This window comes from Rutilus rutilus, assembly GCF_951802725.1.
Source record: "Rutilus rutilus genome assembly, chromosome: 2".
NCBI classification, from domain to species: Eukaryota; Metazoa; Chordata; class Actinopteri; order Cypriniformes; family Leuciscidae; genus Rutilus; species Rutilus rutilus.
The window spans coordinates 35,512,960-35,535,617 of record NC_140210.1 but is presented as its reverse complement, the minus strand read 5'-3'; the positions used below and the strand labels follow the sequence as shown (position 1 = coordinate 35,535,617).

At 36.8% G+C, this 22,658-nt stretch overlaps 1 protein-coding gene across 1 annotated transcript in view; it reads right to left on the bottom strand.

Moving 5' to 3' along the window:
• Nucleotides 1-7,039: 7,039 nt before the first annotated feature.
• tacr3a (tachykinin receptor 3a) overlaps nt 7,040-22,658 on the bottom strand; it is a 39,412-nt gene continuing 23,793 nt past the window's right edge. The window contains exons 4-5 of the mRNA XM_084402237.1: nt 15,390-15,586; nt 7,040-12,948 (exon numbers count right to left, since the gene is read on the bottom strand). Coding sequence (XP_084258363.1) covers nt 12,660-12,948; nt 15,390-15,586 — 486 coding nt within the window. The 3' untranslated portion in view covers nt 7,040-12,659. The remainder of the gene's footprint in view (nt 12,949-15,389; nt 15,587-22,658) is intronic.

Below are 22,658 nucleotides of genomic sequence, written 5' to 3'. Positions count from 1 at the left end.
TATTACTGGAGGAGCCACTCTGCATCATCGTTGCTCCGGTACTAAGGTGCCGGTAGGTAATAATTATGATTCTTCAAGGTATTTTATCCTCCATCGCATGTGTCGGATGGTCAAGGTCATAGCCTTGGAGGGTTCTATATAGGCCTCAGGCTGAAAGGAGTTAGTCCATCTAGCGACGTCAAGGTTAGGAGCTATTTCCCTTTATTATTAAGAGAGCAGCTGGCTATCTATAAAACGATAGACTTATCTGAAGTATAAGGTGCGCTTTTGCCTTCACCTCTTTTCTAATGCTTTCTATTTGTATGGGGCTCCCATCCAGGAGGTCAGTCGAGCTTCTAGTTCCAGACCTCCTCTTTTCTACACCAAATCTTATGACAAGCTAGGTTGGATCTGTACTCTACTTATTCTATCGTCCGTGAGATGTACCAGATGTTTTGTACCAGGGCGTTTTTTCTCTCAGTATGGCGGCGTGGGTATTCGTTCCCCAAAGTATCGAGTATCGATGCAGCGGGAGTTCCCTTTACGAAAGGGAACGTCTCGGGTTACGTATGTAACCCTCGTTCCCTGAGTAGGGAACGAGACGCTGGATCACTCGGCCATACTTTTCGCGCCCTGAGAACGACTTGCTTTGACCAATTAGAAGCTAATACTTCCTGGTTCCTGTGACCGTTTTATAGCTTCCGGATCACCGTCACATGCGACGTCACGCGTGACGTAATGACGTTGCACCAATCAAGATTGGAATAGTTGTATAGTAGACTTCAGACGCGTCATGCCGAGGGCATTCCCCAAAGTATCGAGTATCGATGCAGCGTCTCGTTCCCTACTCAGGGATCGAGGGTTACATACGTAACCCGAGACGTTTTTCTGAATTGCTAAAACACTAAATCCCATTGTAAAAACTAAACTGGCAACTGCCAAAACTCTTTTATCAAATCAATCACACTGTTGTCAAAATCTTAAACACTATTCATCTGTTTAGGACACAATTTGCGAATCTGAATCGCCCATTTACCAAAACTCTAAACACATTCTCAAACACAGAACACAACTTTGCAGTGTCATACACTTGTACCCAGAATTGTGCACACAGGCTACAGAAGTTAAACACAACTAACACACTGTTCTCATCCTTTACACACTACCATTCAAAATTGAAAACACATGTGTCCAATCAGTGCACACAATTAGAAAACAGTATTTAAGCCTAGTCAAATGCAAATGGCATGAGTTGATCCAACAATGGAGCAGAACAGAGGAAGAGGTGGAGGAAGAGGAAGAGGAAGAGGAAGAGGAAGAGGAAGAGGAAGAGAAAGAGAAAGAGAAAGAGAAAGAGAAAGAGAAAGAGAAAGAGGAAGACAAAGAGAAAGAGAGAGAGAAAGAGAAAGAGAAAGAGGAGTCTGTGTCAGAGGTGGTGGGCGAGGACAAAGACCAAGCAGATCAATAATTTCAAATGACATTCGAGCAACTGTCATAGATCATGTTCTGGTGCATGGCATGACTATGAGGGAGGCAGGGCAACGTGTGCAACCAAACCTAAGCAGGTTCTCAGTGGCTTCTATAATCCGGACCTTCAGAGAAGAAAACAGGTAAAGTATACTTGTCTCAGAAAGGGGACAATGAGACATAACTTTTCCATGGTACTGTGTTTTGAAAACATTTACTGAATAAAATGTGTGTGTATGTGTATACTTCTAACTAAATGGGGTTCTTTTTACAGAATTGAAAGACGGCCTCATGAGGGTGGAAGGACACGCATGTTCTCACAACACCAGGAGACACTTATTGTGGATATGGTCCGTCAGAACAATGCAATTCGACTGCATGAAATAGAGCAGCGGATTGTAGAAGACAACGTACATTTCGAGGGAATAAATAGTGTGAGTCTGTCAACAATTGATCGTGTCCTGCAACGCAACAAGATAAGGATGAAACAAGTTTATCGGGTACCATTTGAGCGAAACAGTGAGAGAGTGAAAGAGCTACGATGTCAATATGTGCAAGTAAGTAAACTCAGTACTAGAAAGTACTGTGTAGTTTGGGAAGCAGCACATGTATACATCTTACTGTGTCATTTATGGAACTAAATGTAGTTTTCACTGTGTACAGAGAATCTTTGAGCTTGACTCAATGGCTATGCCTCATGAATACATTTTCATGGATGAAGCTGGAATCAATCTTGCCAAAAGGAGAAGAAGAGGTCGCAACGTGATAGGTCAACGTGCCATTATTGAACTGCCTGGCCAGCGTGGTGGAAATGTAACCATCTGTGCTGCCATCAGCAGCTATGGGGTTCTCAACAGTCATGTTACTGTTGGGTCATACAACACCGAACTGCTACTAACATTCCTGGATGGTCTACGGGGTGCTCTGCTCGAGCAGAGGGAGCGCGAGCAGGCAGAGCATCCCATGTATGTTGTCATTTGGGACAATGTGAGCTTTCACCGTGGTCCGAGAATACGCGACTGGTTTCAAAATGAGCAGCATTTTATTAATGTCTTTCTTCCACCATACTCTCCCTTCTTAAACCCTATCGAGGAGTTTTTCTCAGCATGGAGATGGAAAGTGTATGACCATAACCCTTACACACAGGAGAACCTAATTCAAGCAATGACTGGAGCATGTGACGACATCAGCGTGGAATCTTGCCAGGGCTGGATTCGGCATGCTAAAGCATTCTTTCCCCGTTGCCTTGCAAGGGAGAACATAGCATGTGACGTGGATGAAGTCCTGTGGCCTCACCCAGCAGAGAGGCGTGATCCTGAGGCAGAATAAATGCTGTAAATGTGTCTTTTTTTTTTCTTTACATAACTTTTGTTTCTCTTTTTTGCTGCAGTTTTTTTTAAGCTTTATTTAATTTCTTTTTGTTTAAATCTGAGTACAAGAATAAAATTATTCCCGCTATCCCACAGTGTTTTGCATTTATTTATGTAGTGTGTAATGGTTGCTAAGTTGTGTTTGCACATTAGCTGGTTTTGTGTGGTTTTTGACGGTAGTGAGTGATTTTGATTAAAGTTAAAATGGTTTTGGGTCAAATGTTTGGTTTTGCAAGAGGAGTCAGAGGTTTTGTGAATGTAGCTTGAAAATTGGGTTTTGTGTTCACAGTTTAGAGAAAAGGAGAGCAGGTTTCAAGAAATGTGTCTTAGCAATTCAGAAAAACTGTAATTATCATGCAAAAAAAGTCTGAGGGAATAAAAAAAGGAGAAATACGATGACATCCAAGGTCTTTGTCAGGTAAGTGGGGCAAGGAGTCAAAGATAATCAGGTGTCCCAGTTGAGTCACTTCCAATAAAGGGAGAAATGCCTTATGGGAGTTTTTTGCTCATCTCACACAAACACAGTGGTGTTCCTTTTGTACATTCTTCCATTGATTAGTAACAGCCCTCAAGCTGTGCAGATGCATAATCTCTTTTTGTTGTGTCTTTGTGGCTGCTGTCCAGGGAAAAAACTGACACATCCACAGTGTTATCGCACCAGGTGTGCAGTTTTGGGGCATGATTATAAAGTATAATGCTGCAAGCAGTAAATCAGTTCTGGCCTAAGGACAAATTGATTGAGTTCTTGTGTGGCTCTTGTGAAGTGAAGTTCGAGATCAACCAGCTTGCACTTTATTAAGACAAACCTTTAATTTGTAGTGGCCCTTTAGAGTTTATATCCTTTACTAGCTTGTGTCTTATATTTCTTCCCATTTCTTAGAATACCATAAACATCATCCAGCTATTATATTAGTTCTGTGTTTGTCATAAAAGCAGTTTAATCAACTTGACATACTGTATATTATTAACAGTTTTTTTGTTGGTGTTTATTGAAAAGATTTCTTCAGCAAACTATAAATCTTGCATAAAATTGTAACGTGACATTTTACCTATGCTACGTCTTTCCGCCTATCATTATGTGTTGAACTCATATACTATACGATTACGGACATTTTCGGCTCATGCGCACAACAACTGCTTGGCAATCCTCCATCTGACATGCAGAGGACTATGGAAGCTTGTTTCCACCACAGAATAAAACATTTTAAAAAGATAATTGCGACTTTTTTTGCAGAATTGCGAGATATGAACTTGGAATTGCGAGAATAAAAGTCAGATTTGTGAGATAAAAAGTCGCAATTACCTTTTTTATTTTTAATTTTTATTTTCTTTATATCCTTTCCCTACTCGAGATGGATCGCGAGTACCTTGGTAATGCTTTAGATTACAGCCCAGATACTGCGTAATTAAGACAATTTTAAAGCGTAACTTTCGATAATTATAGTGTACCTATAAAGTACTTGCATCTAAGTGTAAGGGAACAATACGCAAAGTTTGGGGTAGCAACCAGGAGAACAAAAAAAATAATAATTATACTGTAAGTATTATAGAACTAAGGGGTACTTATTCTACTATTATGATACAACAATCTTACATTTGGGAGCAATTTAGTGAGAACATACACTGCGTACCTTTTTGTAATAATTGTGTACCAATACATACTGTATAGGCTTTTAAAAAATTACAGGGTACATATCTATGCATTTACACAGGTTTTTTTTTTTTTTTTTTTGATAGCAAAAGTGAAGATGTTTAAGTTTGGGCTTACATGTTTCAAGGCAAGTAAAGTTAAAACTATTGCAATTTTTATTAACTACTGGGAAATATACTCTTGTTCCATGTAGTTACAGGGTAAGTACAATACAAATACATACACAATCTAATATCACTGATTCGGAAACTTTTATTTGAAAAACAACTTATTACAGTTGGTCTGAAGCGATAGTCTACAGTTTAAAAAGTTTCAAATATTGTAATTTTTCTTACAAACACCTATCGTTTCACTTCAGAAGACACTGATCCATCCATTGGGGTCGTATGGATTACTACAGTTATTGCAGTATATGCTGTTTCATGCTCCAACTTTTAGGAACACATGAGCTTGGATTATATGTATTCCCAGAGATGTATTTTTTTTTTTTCTAAAAACCTTAATTTGTGTTAAACTGAAGAAGGAAAGTCGTATACATCTTTGATGGCATGAGGGTAAAAGATGAGTAAATGGTGAGGATGTATTTCTGGGTGTACTGCATTTTCTTTTAATTCATAATAGAGAATAGCAAGAGTAATGCAGTGCGCAAACGACGTGTTCACAGTCGCACATAAAAACAGTTCTGTCAGGACCACTGTCGTCAGATACGATTGACAATTAGCATACAGTTAGGATTGGCGGTATGGTTCTGCTCTGGGCAAGAACTCCCTGTGCATCCATGCAGCCTAGCATGGATAAGAGCAGGGAGAGCAGCAATAACCCCCCTTAGGGTAAACAGAACAGAACCAACATTGCAGATATCATTCATTCAAGAATTGATTCTGATTCAAGGGGAATCAGAATGCCAAATCCTGACTGACGAGAGGAGGAGCTGGGGATGGAGGAGGGTAATTAGCTCCTGAGAAACGCGATAGCTGCTGATAATACTGAAGGAGCTTATATATGTGTACAGTGATAGGCGTCGTATTCCTATTCCTATAGAAGTGGATCAGCTGAGTGTCAGCTGATGCGAGCTTGACTAACGTGACCTGCCAGAACTAACGCTACGCTTAATCTTTATGGCGCGTAATGTGCGCACGATGGTAGTGTAGCAGCAAACTTTTGAGTTGTGTGTGCGTGAGTAAAGTGTTTAATTTTATTTTTGTATAATTAAAAGGCAATTTTAAAAGGCAAACCAACACTGAGACAAACATAAGAAAATGAACAGAAAAAACATTATACATGTTGCATTGTAGTAAATCAATTAATCAAAAGACAGATTTAAGGCTTTACAGTAATTCACAGTGGGGGGTTTTCTCATGTGTGCATCATGCATCGTTTCTCGTGATAAAGTGTGAAGGTAGTGACCTAATTCTATATTAAGAGTAGAAGTATAGTTTTTATGGCCATTTTCATTTCTGGATTTAAAAAAAAAAAATTTTTTTTTTTTAAACCTTGCCATCACCTTTTACAGAAATCAAATGGAAGACTGAAGCATACTTTCGACTAAGAATCTATTTCTACCTGAACTAATTCTTAAAATTGCTTTTGTGTAAACAAAAATTAAGGCATTATATTATTTTTTGACGTAAACCAGTTTCGAAAAAAAAAAGTAAAAAGAAAGTTTTGTTTTTACCACATGAAGCACATTTCAGGTTGCCCGACTAAACATTTTTCACAGCATTTTCTTTTTGCGTAATTTGGAAGTGAAATTCAGTCACCTGTAATGGATCATTAGCTCCTGGTTCCCAGAAACTTAGGCAACACTGCTTGTGCTTTTATCTGTGAATAAAAATATGATATAAATTGGTCAGGGATCAAGTGAGGGATCAATTAAATTCTGCCAGCTCATTTAAACTTATTTTAGAGGGTTTTGAACTATGCTGTGCTGCACAGAACATTTCCATTTTATCTTGGCTAGCTCTTCTCTTTTTTTTTACCATTGCAGTAGATTATGCCCTCAGATAGAGATGGAAATGTTGTGATAAGGTTTATCCCCTCAATATTACCCTGACCATTTCCAGGGCCTCTGAAATGGATCGTCACAGATTAACCAATACACATTAATCTTGCGGTAACAGTTCACTGTGTTAAATCTTGGCTAGAAGCTCACTGTTTGGTGAGCAGAGGTAAACTCACATAATTTTAGTGTGGGAACATTCCATGGCAAATAGAGCAAGTCAGAAGAGAGTATCTCCGAGTGGTAAAAGATATACACTACAAGTGTTATCAGAGGGGGGTTAGGGATTAGTCTCATTTGAGTTGCACCGGATTTAGTAAAAATCCTGTGCACACATGACTGATGCTGAACTATTCTTAAAAGTACTCCTCAAGATGAGTGTGAATCAGTGGTTCAGAAACGACACCTCCTCAGCTACGACGAATCACAAACATATTGAATCCAGAGGGGATTTCAGTTTATATTGCTCAGCCGACCCTGTTTCAACTTGAGTAACAGCAGAGGCAATTATTTCCTTTCAAAATAGCTTTTCGACATGGATGTCAATTGAAACTCACATTTGTCATTTTAAAAGCATTTGAACACATTTATTTCTATGAATCACAGTTTGGCAATTACAATACTTGTACTAGAGTAAACAAATCTAACAAAAAAATATAACTGGCAGTACAGAGTTTTTCAACCAAACACATTAAACAAACAAAAAGTTAAGAATCACAGTAAACATTACACTAATTAATAACTATCATGTGCAATATCAGACAACATCATTATCGAAAAAGCTATTGTGCATGTCCAATAATAGACAGCTTTGTCCCAGTTTTTTTTTTTTTTATCCTCCCCTAAAAATATGAATGCTTGTAAACAGTATAGTCATTTAATCTAGGAAAATGGCAATGAATGCATTTTTATACAAGAAAGCAGTAGCTGAAACATTCAGTTAAAATGCTAATTTGTTAGAAGCTATCAATAAAGCATACTAATATATGAGCATATCATTTTTTGAATGATAATTATACAATCATTTTTTTTTATTTAAATGTAAAATCTAGTTATAATACCGGTTTAGTTAATACATGTAAGAACCTGCACAAATATTTTCCACAAGTACACAGTGTTACGTTTACACTACACGTAGTAGAGCAAAATATCCTTGTGTTAAATTATTATTAGGAAAGGCTCACGTAAAGCCGCGATGTCTTGTCAGACCTCAAACAGATCATTAATGTACAGCACAATTAGGCATATTTGTGAAAAAAAAAGTTTAAAAAAAAGTATGTGTCTGTATACTATGGAATCACCAAAAGACACGCCAAATGCTATGACATACAGTTGTTGCTGAATGCATTCCATTAAGGACATTTGGAGCATTTCTTAACATACAAAACACTTATGAATTTTAGAAACACACTGATAAGGCAATAAGGACATGCTTTGACACGTTTGACACATTCTCCATGGTTCACTCAGAATGCTGGGAGTTGATAATGGCGTGATCAGTCATTTGTTGTTATTGTTTCGAGATACTAGGAATGTACGACACTATCAGTTATGTCCATGATGTTTTACATTCATGGTTAATACTTTCAAATGGTCTCAGCACATTCACTAGGCAGGTGAATTGTCCTATTTACAAGAACATCGGTTAAAGGCTTGTCTAAAACAGCGACGCGGCTATTCACAAATGAGAGGTGACTGATATGCAATACTAAACAGCAACAAAATGAATACTTAAACAAAGGCAAGAAAAAAAAAAGATTAAAAACTGTCAAGGAAAGTCACTTAAAGGACATGTGCAAGTGTTTAAAAGAGCTGATACGAGACATGCTTTGTTCAAAGAACATCAAAAGACAAAGTTGATGTTATTTGATATTGTCTCTTTGTCTATGTGAGATTCATTAACCTATATTATGTACATAAGTTATTGAGTCCATGTTCATAAAGGTATAAAACCTTGATTACTTTTTAAATAGATGATTCTTCAAAGTTTGGGGTTCACTTAGGCTGCATTTATTTGAGTAAAAACAGTAGCATTGTAAAATATGATTACAATTTAAAATAACGTTTAAAAAAAAATTATTATATTTTTAAAATGTAATTTATTCCTGTGTTGGCAAAGCTGAATTTTCAGCATCATTACTCCAGTCTTCAGTGTCACATGATCCTACAGAAATCATTCAAATATGATTTGCTGCTTAATAATTTTTTTAATTATTATTATCATCAGTGTTTACGGGTATTCACATACTTTTTTTATTTTATTAGTTTATATTAGGCATACTTTCATTATGGCCATACGCACATTAACATACATAAATTTACCATGACAATGACACAAAGTGTCACAAAAATGCACAATAAGAACACAAACATTTAAAAACACAACTATTAAAAAAAAAATCACTATATTATGATGAATATAGGCAGCATGCATGCATTAATGCATATGTGTCTGAGAGCACACGCATGCACACAGTGAGAAGAGGTCATGTTTATCTGAAGGGCCACAGCTGGCTTTCCTCACCTGGAAAAAATCCATTAAACTTGCAATTCTTGGTGCAGTGAGGGTGAGCATACCAAGGCCTCCAGACATGTTTTCCAAGGAACAACTAAAGAGTTCAAGTTTCCGACCAGCACTCCTCGGGCTTGACCGATCAATGAGGCTAGACCAGCTATAGATCTTGTCTTGTGTTTATTAGTGGTGGATTACTGAGCAATTGCTTCTAAATGGGTAAAATGAAAGAAATTGAGGAAAATTCCCTTCATTGAGGAAAATATATCCTCTGCTGGAGAACCTTCCACTGGGAGTATGATCTATGAAAATCTATAATAATAAAGAGAGAACACCCAAAAGGACAATTCTGCCCCCATTTATCCACCCCATGTTGTTAAAAACTTTCTTTCGTCTCTGGAACATAAAAGAAGATATTTGAGAAATGTCTCTTTTATGTCCATGCAAGTCAATGGTAACTGTGTTGCGCATAAGAAAGTAATTCAGATTTGGAGTGACACAAGAGTGAGTAAATGGTGACAATTTTCATTTTTTGGGTGAATTATAACATGTTTTAACATATGAGTCCTAGGTTCCTGTAACACAGCATAAAATAAAAAGACAAAGCAAGAGCATAGACTAGAAAAACCCTGAAAAACAACCTAAGGACAAGATAAGACAACCATTTAAATGGGGCACTTACATCACTCCGAGGTCAGGCAAGAAAAGACTCTGGCATTTCCACCCAGGTATGAAAATGCTTTCCTCCATTTTAAGCAAAACCTTTTATCTTTAACCTTGTTTTTATGTATTTATTTACTTATTTATTTTACAAGGCTACAATGAGGTGCAACAACATTACAACTGACAACAATAATAATTAATTTTGAAATAATTAGAAATTTTACTTGATACATGCAAAGCCATTACTCCAGTTTTGTGTTACATACATTTTTAAGAAACCATTTAAATGTGCTTATTTAGTTCTCAAGAAACATTTCTTATTATTCTTATTTTTTCTTATTTTTTCTTATTGCACATGTCTGTGCTGCTCAATGAAGTGTGGAAAATGTAATACAATGTCTTTTTTTTACAGTTGCTGAATTATATTTGGTCGGCCATATTTTGCTTTAGAAATGGCCAGACACAAACATATTTTTCCAGAAACTCATCAGTCTGATGCTCTGTTCTTTTGAGTAATGAAGGCTGTTCCACGTCTACTGTCTTTAAAGAAGAAAGAAAACTGGATCTAACCAGGACCGAAAGTGGACAGCCCCAATGCACAGCAACAAGAGGACAAACACATCGTAGTCTCTAGTTTGAGAAACCGACCTCTGACTGGTGCTGAAGCTGGAAGCTTCATTGAAGAGTACACAGGAAACACCATCTTTACTGGCAGAGTTTCAAAGAAAATGCTTAAAAATTAGAAAAATAAGAAGCAAGGGGTAGAATAGACAAAATAACTCAAAGACTGGGAGGTAAATGATAAGAAAAGAGTATTATGGATGAATGAATCTAAGTTTAAGGTGTTGGTCTGTTGTGGGAACTGATAATATGGTTTATAAGATTATACTATTACAAGTAATGATGCAATACCAATGAAATCTAACAGACTAGATAAATCACAGTTTCAGTCTCTGTGGCTTACCTGACTTAGGTTAACTAAAACCTGGCTATGTTGACACTATACTACTGTTTACACATTAAACTCGTGGCCACGAGAAAAAAGTTGTTCCCTCAAAATATCGTGTGGCCACAACAAAAGGATGTCATTACCTTGACAAAATGATCTTGTGGCCACGATATATCATCACGTTACCACAAGTGGAACAGCCTACACTAGCAATATTCGTAGTCAGCCGGGTCGATTAAGGGCCAATATGTAGCTATTTTGAGATTATTGGCATCAGCCGATTAACTAACCATATCTGCTTAGCCGATTATCAGTAGGTGTACAGCCATGTCAATGGATAATATACAATTTGCTTATTTTTTAAGACAGTATCAGTAAATTTTCAATAAAATGAGAGTTCATTTCACTTAAGCATTTCAATTGCGTTCCAGCCAGCATACTATTTGCTATCATAAAAAAACAGTATATTATGTACAATCCCTTTCAAAAGTTTTGAGTCATTTAAACAAATGAATAGTTTCTTGAGCACCAAATCAGCATATCAAGACCAATTCACACTGCACCGACAAATGCTGACCAACGCAGACAATCACCAATTCATTTCCCAGACATTCCAGATTCAGTATGTCCAATCGGCGAAAACAAACTCCCGACAGATGTAAACTGACACCGTCAGAGGTAACACACTTATCAGACAAAACCTGTTGCCATCTGTCGTAAAGTGTGAATTGTCCTTTAGAATGATTTCTGAAGGATCATGTGACACTGAAGACTGGAGTAATGGCTGTTTTGCCATCACATGAATAAATAATGTTTTTGAATATACTGTATTAAAATAGAACAATTACATCAGTTATTTTAAACTGTAATAATATTTCACAATATTACTGTTTAGTGTATTTTTTATCAAATAAATATAGCATTGGTTGACCAAATCTACTGCAGCACTTTATGCTGCACATATATTTAAAAAATAGGATGTGCAACAGTACATGTTGTGCACACATATCAAAGAGCAGCGTGCTACATTGCTCTGTGCATGTTTAATTCAGCAAGTAGCTTCCAGTTATCAAAGAAACATAAAAATTTGATCAGGAGACCAATGAAGCAATGTAACAACAAAGAATACCGCTGGTTCTTTGAAATGAAAGGTCATGAAAAGTCATGTGCATTGCATTTTGGGATAGAGTATCCCACACAGTGCACTCTGAGCAGTTCATCCAGGTATTCCATGCAAACTGAAAATACGCATACAAACTGCAGTAGTAGCATGCTATTCCAATAAAAGCCTCTATCTTCAATTGATGCACAATTGGTTTTACCATCTCAGGTTATCAGTTAAATGAATGATTTTGGTAACAGGTAGTTACACATTACATGTACTCACTATAGTAATAACAGTTAATTATGCATGATTACAAGCAACTAACCGTAAACCAAACCCTAACTCTATAGTAAGTACATGTAGTTAATTCATATTATTCAGTACTAGTTGAGTAAGTACAATGTAACTACGTCACTTTAAAATAAAGTGTAACCAATGTTTTAGATTAAATGAGAGAATTTTACTTCACAATTCAGCCAAGTTGCCATTGTGCTGGAAACGCGCCTACTCGCACTGCTGAGGATAAACCATTTCAGACATGAGATATTTGAACAAGAATTGAGTGTTCAGCCTCAGGGAGAAATCAAATCGGACCTTTGGCATTCATGTACCATGCTAACCTTGCTAACCACATGATGAAAGTAAACAGTACCTGATTGGCATCAAAGGGGAACCTCTATCTACAATTTCTGGTATGGACAAAGTGCTCCTCAGATGTTGGACAATATTGGTCTTTGTGATGAGTGCTGGGGGGGACTCTAAAGTTTTCAAGGCAAAGCAGACCAGGCATGTTCCATGAAACACAGTTCTTAAAAATAAATTACTATATGAGGATGCTGTTGTGTGTGTGTTACACATTAGCATATTTAATTAAAGATATGACTTCTCATCATCCCTTGCAATGAGATTCATTAAAATGGCTGTGCTTGATACTTCAGTGTGAATCTTACATCAAAAGTCCACCTCAACAGAATTCCTCCTTCGGGTCGCTTTGCATGTACGTTACTTCTTTGCTCTTGGCCGGATTGGAGCAGCCGTTGTGCTGGTGGTTGAGAAGGCTCCTCCGGCCTGGGTGGGCGGTTGGCTCTGAGGGGTCACACACAGTGACAACGGTGGTCTCCATTCGTGAGAGGGTGTACATGCTGCTCTGGCGCGTTACTTTATGCCGCATGGCCCGCAGCTCAAGCTCGTCGTAGTCAGAAACCCTCACAAACGGGCACCAGCGGAAAACCTGTTTAAAGCCGGCCCGAAACCTGAGCCAAGACGAGAACAAACACAAAACATGAATTAAAAACTGAACAAATCTATGGGCAAAAAGGCTATATTAATTGCACATTTATGCAGGATTTTATCTCTCACTTGCACATCCAACTTAAGTTTCATGTGTTGCAACTACACATTTTTTTCTCACAGTGTGACTTTATTTCTTATGTTAAACTTTGGGCCCTATTTTAACGATCTAAGCGCATAGTCTAAAGCGCACAGCAAAAAAATAGTCGTCATGCCCGTTGCATGGTCTAAAAGGGTTGTCCCTATTCTCTTAATGAGTAATTTGTGTGTTTTACATTGTAATCCTTTTATTTTTATTATTTGGCTAGTTTGTGTGCTGCTGCGTTGTGTAACCCTGTTGTGTAATAAGCAGAGTGTACGCACGTTTTGGACACGCCTATAGGCGCACATTACTAATGCGCTCTTTAAATATCAAAAAAAATACTGCGCCATTGACTTTAGACCAGGTTTCAGTTGGTCAATGGCGCAGTCTATTTCAGTTGCCTCAAAATAGCAACGCACCAACAATGCGCCTGTTTTCAGACCAGCATGCCCATGGGCGCACAAATGGGCGCAAATGCATTTGCTATTTAAACAACTTGGCGCAGGACGTGAAAATGATAACTGCGTCAGGCTGAAACTAGCAAACACTTGCGTTACGCCTGGTGCTGCATTGCGCCGGGTGTATGACAGGGCCCATTATCTCACAATGACTTTTTTTTTTACTCTGAGGTGGAAACAGGCTTTGAATACCTTTGCAAATGACCAAAAGCCATTAAAAGCAATCAATTTGTTAAGTTCGAGTGACTGCACAGGATAAAGAGAAAACCAATATCACAGGAAAGGGCTACTGCCAGCATAACAAGCTTAGCCATGTATTTTTAATAATCAAATACTGTCAGGTACATTAAACAGCAGTTATTTCCCCCGCAATATTCAGCTCATTGATTGATAATGATCCTGCCGTGTCTATTTTTCCGCTTATTGAATAGCGTACAGTTGCAAATTGTTATGCTCCGGTACTAAGCCAAATGGGACCTGAAGAAATTAAATGTGGACTATGTATCATCCAGTCTTGCATTTTAGCCATGTTTTCCATCTGTGGCGCATTTACATAAAGTCAATGCTATGGCTGTCCCAGCCTGATCAAGTTAATGGTGGATAGCAACGGTTGCCAGGCTACAACTGGTAGAGTGCTAAAAAAAAAAAGGCTGCAGAGCTGTATAAAGGTCATTAGCTATATTTTATGGGGAGCTTAAATGTACAGACATGCTCTCACAGTACAGTAAGCTTTTAAATAAACCTGAGAAAGACATTTCATGCCAATGATTTTGTATGGCCATGAAATGAAAGGGATGATGTGCGTTTCACAGTACATGTTCAAGCGGGCAAACATAATGTCTTTCATCTTAAATAATTCTTAAATATTCATTTCAAATTACGTATCACAAATAATTCTAGGCATATATAATTTGTTACCAATGTAATACCTGAGAGTGATTTTTTCTTAGTCGTTTTCTGGTTTCTGGGTTTTCTGGTTGGGTTTAATGGGTTTAAATGGTCGTGATAGGAGTTGAAAAAATGTATGTAAACATATCTTATGTGTAATGTTTTGTTGCTTTACTTTTTTTAACCGTGCTAATTTTAATAGATGCATTGGCCTGAGTGTCTTTCATTGTTAGTGCATTGCTGTAAAGATGACTTTTGCTAAACTAAAGGATGAGTCTAAATGTTCTTCTGTGGTGATCGATGACATATCAAGGATGATGTCAATACAGACTAACTTGTATTGAACCTGGAGCATTCCTTTAATTAAAACCTTGGGGAAAAAGGTGGCTCTAAAGTTGTTTCCAATGATCTCTGTGTCATTGTCATGACATTCAGTGCATATCTTATTTTCTGTCATCTATGCACATGATGAAGAACACATATTGATGCTTAAATTCATTTACGCTGCGTTAAAATAGTGCACCCAAAAATGAAAATTCTTTTATCATTTACTCATCCACAATTTCAGCATATATGTTTGAATCAACCTGAAGAAGAGTAAATAATGACAGAATTGTCATTTTTGGAACACTATCATTTTAAAATGTCTGTATAAATGCACCTATTCATTTTATATCCTTGAAAAATAATGAGAAATAAGTTCAGTGTGGATAAATACTATGTTAATTAATTCTATTAACAGATTATTCATGTACCACATGGAACCAATCTTGGGTCAAGAAAGGACATTCAGTGAAGCCTGTTACATGTCCACGTCCTTCACTTGGACTGATTATTAATGACAGTTTCATTTCAATCATTGATTTAGGAGTACCATTTATTCACAAAAAACATCTCATGGGTGTCCATTACTGCATTATAAGGCTTATTCATGCAACTGTAAGTGGGAACAACACTCATGCTGCTCGAGTCTTACCTGCTGTTCAGGCAGCAGTAAATAATGGGATTGTACATTGTGGGGCTCATGGCAAGCCACATGACTGACAGATAGATCTGCTGAATGAACTTTGATCTAAGCAGTTCCTTGTTCCATCCCGCGGCCAGGAAATATACATGGTATGGCAGCCAGCAGATGGCAAAGGTCACCACTACGATGATCATCATTTTCACCACCTGGAAACAGAAAATGAAGGCAAAAAGTATTGTATCATAATTGATGGGAATTTATTATATCGGAGTATATCAGAGAAAAGAGTCGGCATATAGTGTATCGGTGATGTGGCTTGCATAAGTTATAGTAAAGATATATTTATTATATTTATTCATTTATGCAAATCGTAAATGTTGATAAAGGTTCATCAAGGCGGAGAGTACAAAATAGAGCGGCTTCTAGTCATTGCGACATTGTGACTGACCTTATTTCACGCATACAAAAACAAAGAGAACAGTGGAGGAGCAATCATATCACAAACAGTTATACGGCTGTGTTTTTATTCATTATGTTAATTCATTAAGACACTGCTTGTCATTCAAATCCCACAGCAAACAGCACACCCATAAGCACAAAACAGTGTCAGGATACCAAAATCTTGGTCATGCAACCAACAAGCTTTGACACTTTGGGCAAACAATGCATCTGCAGCAAGAAAGAAAACCCCAGGCAACACATTTCCAACAGAACAAGGACACACCACATGAGGTCTTCTCTGACTTCCTCTGGGTTCAGCAAACATGGCGTACGTGCTCCTGAAAATTGTATGTTGACTAAGTTGTAATTGCCAAAATTCAGCTCTCTGCTGCTTTTACTGTACTGTTCTTGTGTCAATTGTCAAACTGTGTTGTGTGTAGATCTGTGCAGTTCTCCATCCTGTCAGTTTTGTTCGGTCCTCAAAATATCCTCTCTCACTTCAAGCAAGTGTCCTTCTGCCCCTGCAGGGACTTCTGCCATAACAAATCCATTTCCCATCCTTCACGAGATGAATTGTTTCTGTAGCCACATCACAAAGTCTGATTGGAGGAGCCTCCCGCTTCACTCCACTAATGAATTTAATTACATTGTTCATGCTGTCCCATAGAGACAGCGAATGGAGCTTTGTTAGATACTCTTCAATCTGAAGATCTCACTCAGAGATCAATAAAAGTGAACAAATTAATATGTGAATATAGTCATTACAACATTTTGCCATTTATATATTAAGAGTGTCATATCTTGAGGAACCAGGATTCTTTCTTGATCTTTTAAGATAAGATTATTGTACAATGAAAACACACTAGAATGACACAAGTCAAAGCTTCCTCCCAAGTGCAAAAAAGCTGGAAGAAAGAAAATAATCAACTACTAGTCAACATGTCCATCGCTCTTCTAGCATGCACACTTAGCCTCAAGAGACACCACAAGAAGTCTGTGTACGTTCACACGGTTTATTTTGTGATGCTGTCACAAAGTAATGAATATACAATTTTTTAGCTTGACCAATCATTAGGTTAGATTGTTGAAAGTTTATTGTAATTTCTGCAGGTTCACAAATAACTATTTTTAAAGCAAAAAACTTTATGAACTATAGTAATGGAGTAATTCTCAATATTTAGTTTGGTCTGAAATTCAATTATCACACTGCAACAGAAACAGGATAAGCACACATATTTACACCCTGCTGAACTGTGTTTTCAGCATCTGTAAGTTAAAGTTGTTTAAATGTGCACACAGCATTGGGCTATTTCTTATGTATAAATTAACCTTTTTGGCTTTATATAAACTCCACAATGTGAGGAATCATGTTTAAATATGAGTAGGGGTGGATGACATATCGAAAATACACAATATCTTCATGATGTTGTTGCTGGCAATATAAAATTAGGCTTTTAATGCACCTTCAAAGAAGGCTGTCATTATCTTGTAAATCATGAGTATGAATGCATTCAGACATGTTTTAATAGAATGTTAGAATAGGTAAAAATATATTTCTGGGAATGAGTCAACAGTTATTTTTAAATTAAAATATTAAAACCATAGTATTATATTATATATATTTAAAAAAAGATTTTCACAGTAAGTATATGAATATCAAGATGTATTTGCAGATATATATGCAATATATCAGACACCCCTAATGAGCATAGAAAATATGATACCATAAATGATTAACTGTGAAACAAATCATCAAAGGAAAGAACAGAAGACTACACATGGTGTGTTTCACAGACTCTACGTGGATGACACATAAAATATATAATTTTGGAATATATATAATTCTTCAAAGAACTCATATTATGATTTTTTCTATGGGCATCTCATCAGTATTCCATCCCTAAATGCCTGCCTTTGTTTTCCTAAAGATGCATTAAGAATCTTCCCTACACCACATTTCAAAGACAGAGAGATATAGTGCCGGTTCAACGGTTCAGCAGGAGGTGGACGTGAGAAGATGTCCTGGGGTAAAAGGAAAGCTTATATGATTGCCATTCACACTCACCTTCAAGCCAATGTTTCTCTCCCAATATGTCTCCAGACGAAAGCTTCTGCAAACTGAGAGCTGGAAGTGCACTGCGTTTGACACCACAATAGAATGTCTCTTTTGTTTTCTCTTATCTGCCCTGTCTCTTCGATACAAAGATTGAGAAAAGAAAAGGGCACTCTCATTGAAACAGAAGTCCTTTAAGTGATTGGCGCTTGAATAGAGACTGCACAACTGTGGCAAATAGAGATCGGAGATCTGTTTGAGGTTGTGGAATGGAGAATAGTCAATGGGCTGACGTAAAGTGCTGATCAATACACTGATATAGATCATAAGAGAGACAAGTCCAGAGAGACAACAAAGAAGTAATGCTCGAACAAAGTACAAGAAAAGAAGAAGAAGAAATTTCAGTGCCTAAAACAACGGGTGAACATTTTTAAATTCATCAGGTCAGGTTTTCTTCACTATTCAATAGAATTCAATTCATTCTTTTTCACAGAAATTAAGATTAGGGTAGATTGGCGATTAAAACGTATTTTTACATGGTTCCTTGCACAATACTACATATGACCTCAAACGCTTTTAAATTCCGTAAAAATACGGTACAATGTACCATATGTAATGGGGCTAAGTAATGTTTATTTACGTTAAATTACTCTTGACTACGCCACTCCAATTTTGCTGGGGTAGGAGATCCCCAAATCACTTAAAGGTTTCCCCGCACGGCTATTCAATTCAATGAATAAACTCAAAGGCAGAACTACTATAAACAAAACCCTTTTTTATTTAAATACATAAGTTCTGGTCTCATTTGGTTTCACTCAAACAGGCGACTGATGTTACAGAAGTAGTAGTAACTAGAGGGTGTGACATAACACTTAAAAAGAAACACATCAATCTAAAAATACACATCAACCCCAAAAGAAAAGGCAATGTCCTATACACCACAATAATGCACAAACTCAACCACACACCATTTCCACACCACCCTCATATAAGTGGAAGTGAATATGTCCAAGCTAGAACGGCCTAGCGGCGAAACACAAAATAAACCATGTAAATACAACACAAATCGACTAATACTGGGCCAACCAAACAATACACAGAAAATACGAAACTAAATGGGTAATATTTCACAAAACCAAAGAAATATTAAATAAACTAACAAAAATAAAAGGTAGGGAAAACAGTGATCAACAGCACGAGACTCTTTGTGTGCCACAGGTGTCTGAACCGCTGTTTCAACATCCACTGCTCATCCAACTCAACATGTGAGGGCTTTTAAAGTACACTTCTGTGCAATAGTTCGTACCAAACATTCAGCAGCTACTGCTCTTCCAGTCCAAATTAATTAGCAGTAGGAGTTTTCAGTAGTGATGAGTCGTTCATGAACGTCATCCGTCACGTGACAAATGAACGAAAGACTCGGAAGTTAAAGTAATTTTTTATGTTCCCTGTAAATTATTTTTGACTGCATTATAATGATTTCTTAATTCAGAATATGATCAAGATTGCGTAGGTGGATGTGTTGGGGGAATTTGCCTGTTAAAAGTATAACATTTAAAGCCCCTTAAATGAACAAAATGACTCGAAAAAAGATTAGTTATTAGAACAAGAGAGTCAGTAAAATGATCCGAACTTCCCATCACTAGTTTTCAGCACACATCTACAATCAACAGAACTTGTTCTTCCAGCGACTAACCACCACCTGCACGCCAAACAATTCAGGCACTACAAGCCTTCAAAGGAAGTGCTGTATTTAAAGGCCCAGCGTACCTTTTACAAATATGCCCAGCAACGCCCCCTGTTGACTTGGCTACACATATTAATTTGAAGGAATTTTCCGTATTTGTCTTTTACAGGACTTTTACCCGTATTTTGAATCACGCGTTGCATTGTGGGAACTAGAAACTGATCGGCGCGAAAAACACACACACAGATGACGCGGCCAAAGTTGTCGGATTTCGGATGTGTGGAAGCCATTCTGACACTTCTGTGGTAAAAAACGAAAATTATATTTTGCTAAATGTCAAATAAGCTGTTTACGTAACGTTATTTAGTTGTTGTTAGGCAATGACGGAGCCGTCGCGTTTATCGTTTTATGCATATCGTCACACATTGAAAGATTTAGTTCACACTCGTGGAAGTTCCCCTGATTGTATGTGTTATAGTGTCCTCGTTGTAACTGGTTCATTGGCTTTTATTTTGTCGGTGATGCGGTTTATTTCGTGCCGAGCGCACCCGTTAACCAGTATAAAGTGCAGTAACGTTACTCGTGTTTTTGAAGCAGTTTAATGGCTTCAAACAAAAGCTAGCAGTACTAGCTAGCAGTAGATGAATCGTCAAGAAAAGGAAAGGCCATTTAAGACTTGCTTGATTTAAAAGGCATGAAGATACAACGTGAAGAGACTGTGTGTGAAGATGCAGTACAGCTGGATCAAGGATAACACCACATTTTCTGTCAAATGAGGTAACGTTACGTTAATGTTATGTTTACGTTAGACTTTTTATTGTCTTGTCTTTGTTTTAGACAACACACAGACATTATACACACACTACACATATTATTTTACTTTAAACCCTAAATAATGACCTTGAAAGATTAATTTACATTTAACATGACTGCTGTTATACTTTTGCCTGTAACGTTAGTCATTCTTTACCAGTCCAGCACCCTCCTCATTAGTTTGTTTCATAGTGTTTCTGTTGTTTTCTTATCTATTGACAGGACTTGGCTGATGTAACATTACTGTGCATCCCAAGCACCATTCTGCATGCTCCTTATGGGTTTGTGTTTTGTTTTATTATTATTATTATTTTTTTTTTTTTTTTATCATTATGAGTATTCAATATTGGCAAAACACATTTAAATTTAAAGTCTGAGGAAAATTTTTTATAGAAAAAGTTGGTTGCTGAACACCCCCTTCAAAGATGTTATGCTTATATGGTCAGTAGAAAAACATTGTGTAGGGAAGATTTAAAAAACTATTTTTGGAGCGGTTTTCTGAAGTGATCGTGTAATGTTTTTCATGTTGTAATATCTTATTTGTTTAAGGTGATGGGCATTCAGGATTGCAGTCATTCGTTATTATTGACCACATCTCCTACCCCATTGAGGCAGTGAGCTACAAAATACCTAAAGAAAATGGCACTTATCCTGGAGTTCATATAAAGGTAAGCAACACATTTTTTATGAAAACTTTTTATAGAGCATGTTGTTGTGTTACTGTTTATATAATTGAAAATAATGAAACATATTATAAGGTATAGTTGAGCAGACAAGCTAACATGACATGCAATTGGAGTCCACTGGAAACAGAAGTCTTAGCATTTTATACAGTGTTTGAATTTGAAAGAATTAGGGATGGCAGTTGATAATTTAACGAACGTAAAATACTGTACGATTGTTTTTCAACCTCAACCAGGTCTGTATGATCCTTTGTAGTTCAATTTCCTTAATTTAATTTCTTGTGTAGCTAAAAACATAATCTTTTTTCTTCATATCCAACGTTCCTGTGCAGAAATCCTGAACGAAGGCCGAAAAGGCTGAGATGAAGGAAACCAAATGTCTACACATTCCTCCAAGACTGCTGAAGTTCCTGTATGAACAACTGAAAACCCATGTAAAGTTTAAGCTTTTGTCAAATCTCTTAATGGACCTTTAACTGAACATACCGAAGAAGGAAAGTTTTTCACGCAAGTTGTTCACTCCAAAATGAAAATAATGTCATTAATTACTCACCCTCCTGATGTTCCAAACCTGCAAGACTTTAGTTCATCTTCAGAACAAAAATGAAGATCTTTTTAATGAAATCTGAGAGCTTTCTCTTCCTCTGTTGACAGCTTACGCAACTACCACTTTCAAGCTCCAGAAAGGTAGAAATTACTTCATAAATTTGAGGTTAAACCACTGGAGTCACATGGATTACATTTATGTCTGTATACCTTTCTGAACCTTGAAATTGGTAGTTGCGTAAGATGTCAATGGAGGGACAGAAATCTCTCAGATTTCCTCAAAAAGATCTTAATTTTTTGTTCTGAAGACGAATGGAAGTCTTGTGGGGTATGGAAAAACATGAGCGTGAGTAATTAATGACAATTAAAAATTTTGGGTGAACTAACCCTTTAAGGAATATGGTGTTCTCTTACAGAATGGCATCAACACTAACATTTCATTCTACTATTGACTGTCTAAAGCTATTTTTAATGATAAAAGCAGCAGACCTGTATTCGTATTCCATTTGTTTTTGTTTCTTTCTGTATTGTATTGTATTGCATTTGAAAATGTTTTGAATCTTGACTTTCACAGTTTATGAATTTTTTTTTTCAAAGAATTTTGTGAGCTATTTGGTGCAACACCAATATTGTGCAAGTACCTTCTCATGTTTTCTTTTTTTAATTCTGTCTCTTGTTTGTTTAATGTCTAAAAACTTATTCCACAATACAAGCACTTTTTAATGGTGCTTTGTACATGGTTTCATTTATGTCATATATATACAGTATATCTTTACCCATTGAATGTATTTATGAATGTTTACATGAAAATTTGTACAAAAATAAACCATGTTCAATTTGTATATATGGTTCTTGAATTATTTGCCACCAAAATATATGCTATAAAATTTCTATAAATGTAGAAATTTCTGTATAAGGATTATCCGTTAATAGTACAGAAAATGTACTGTTAATATACAGAATTTTCCATTTTAGAGGTGAAGGAACTGTCCGTAATTTAACGGAAAATGTCCTGGTAATTTTCTGCCAGTACATTATCCGTTTTTTTACGGAAT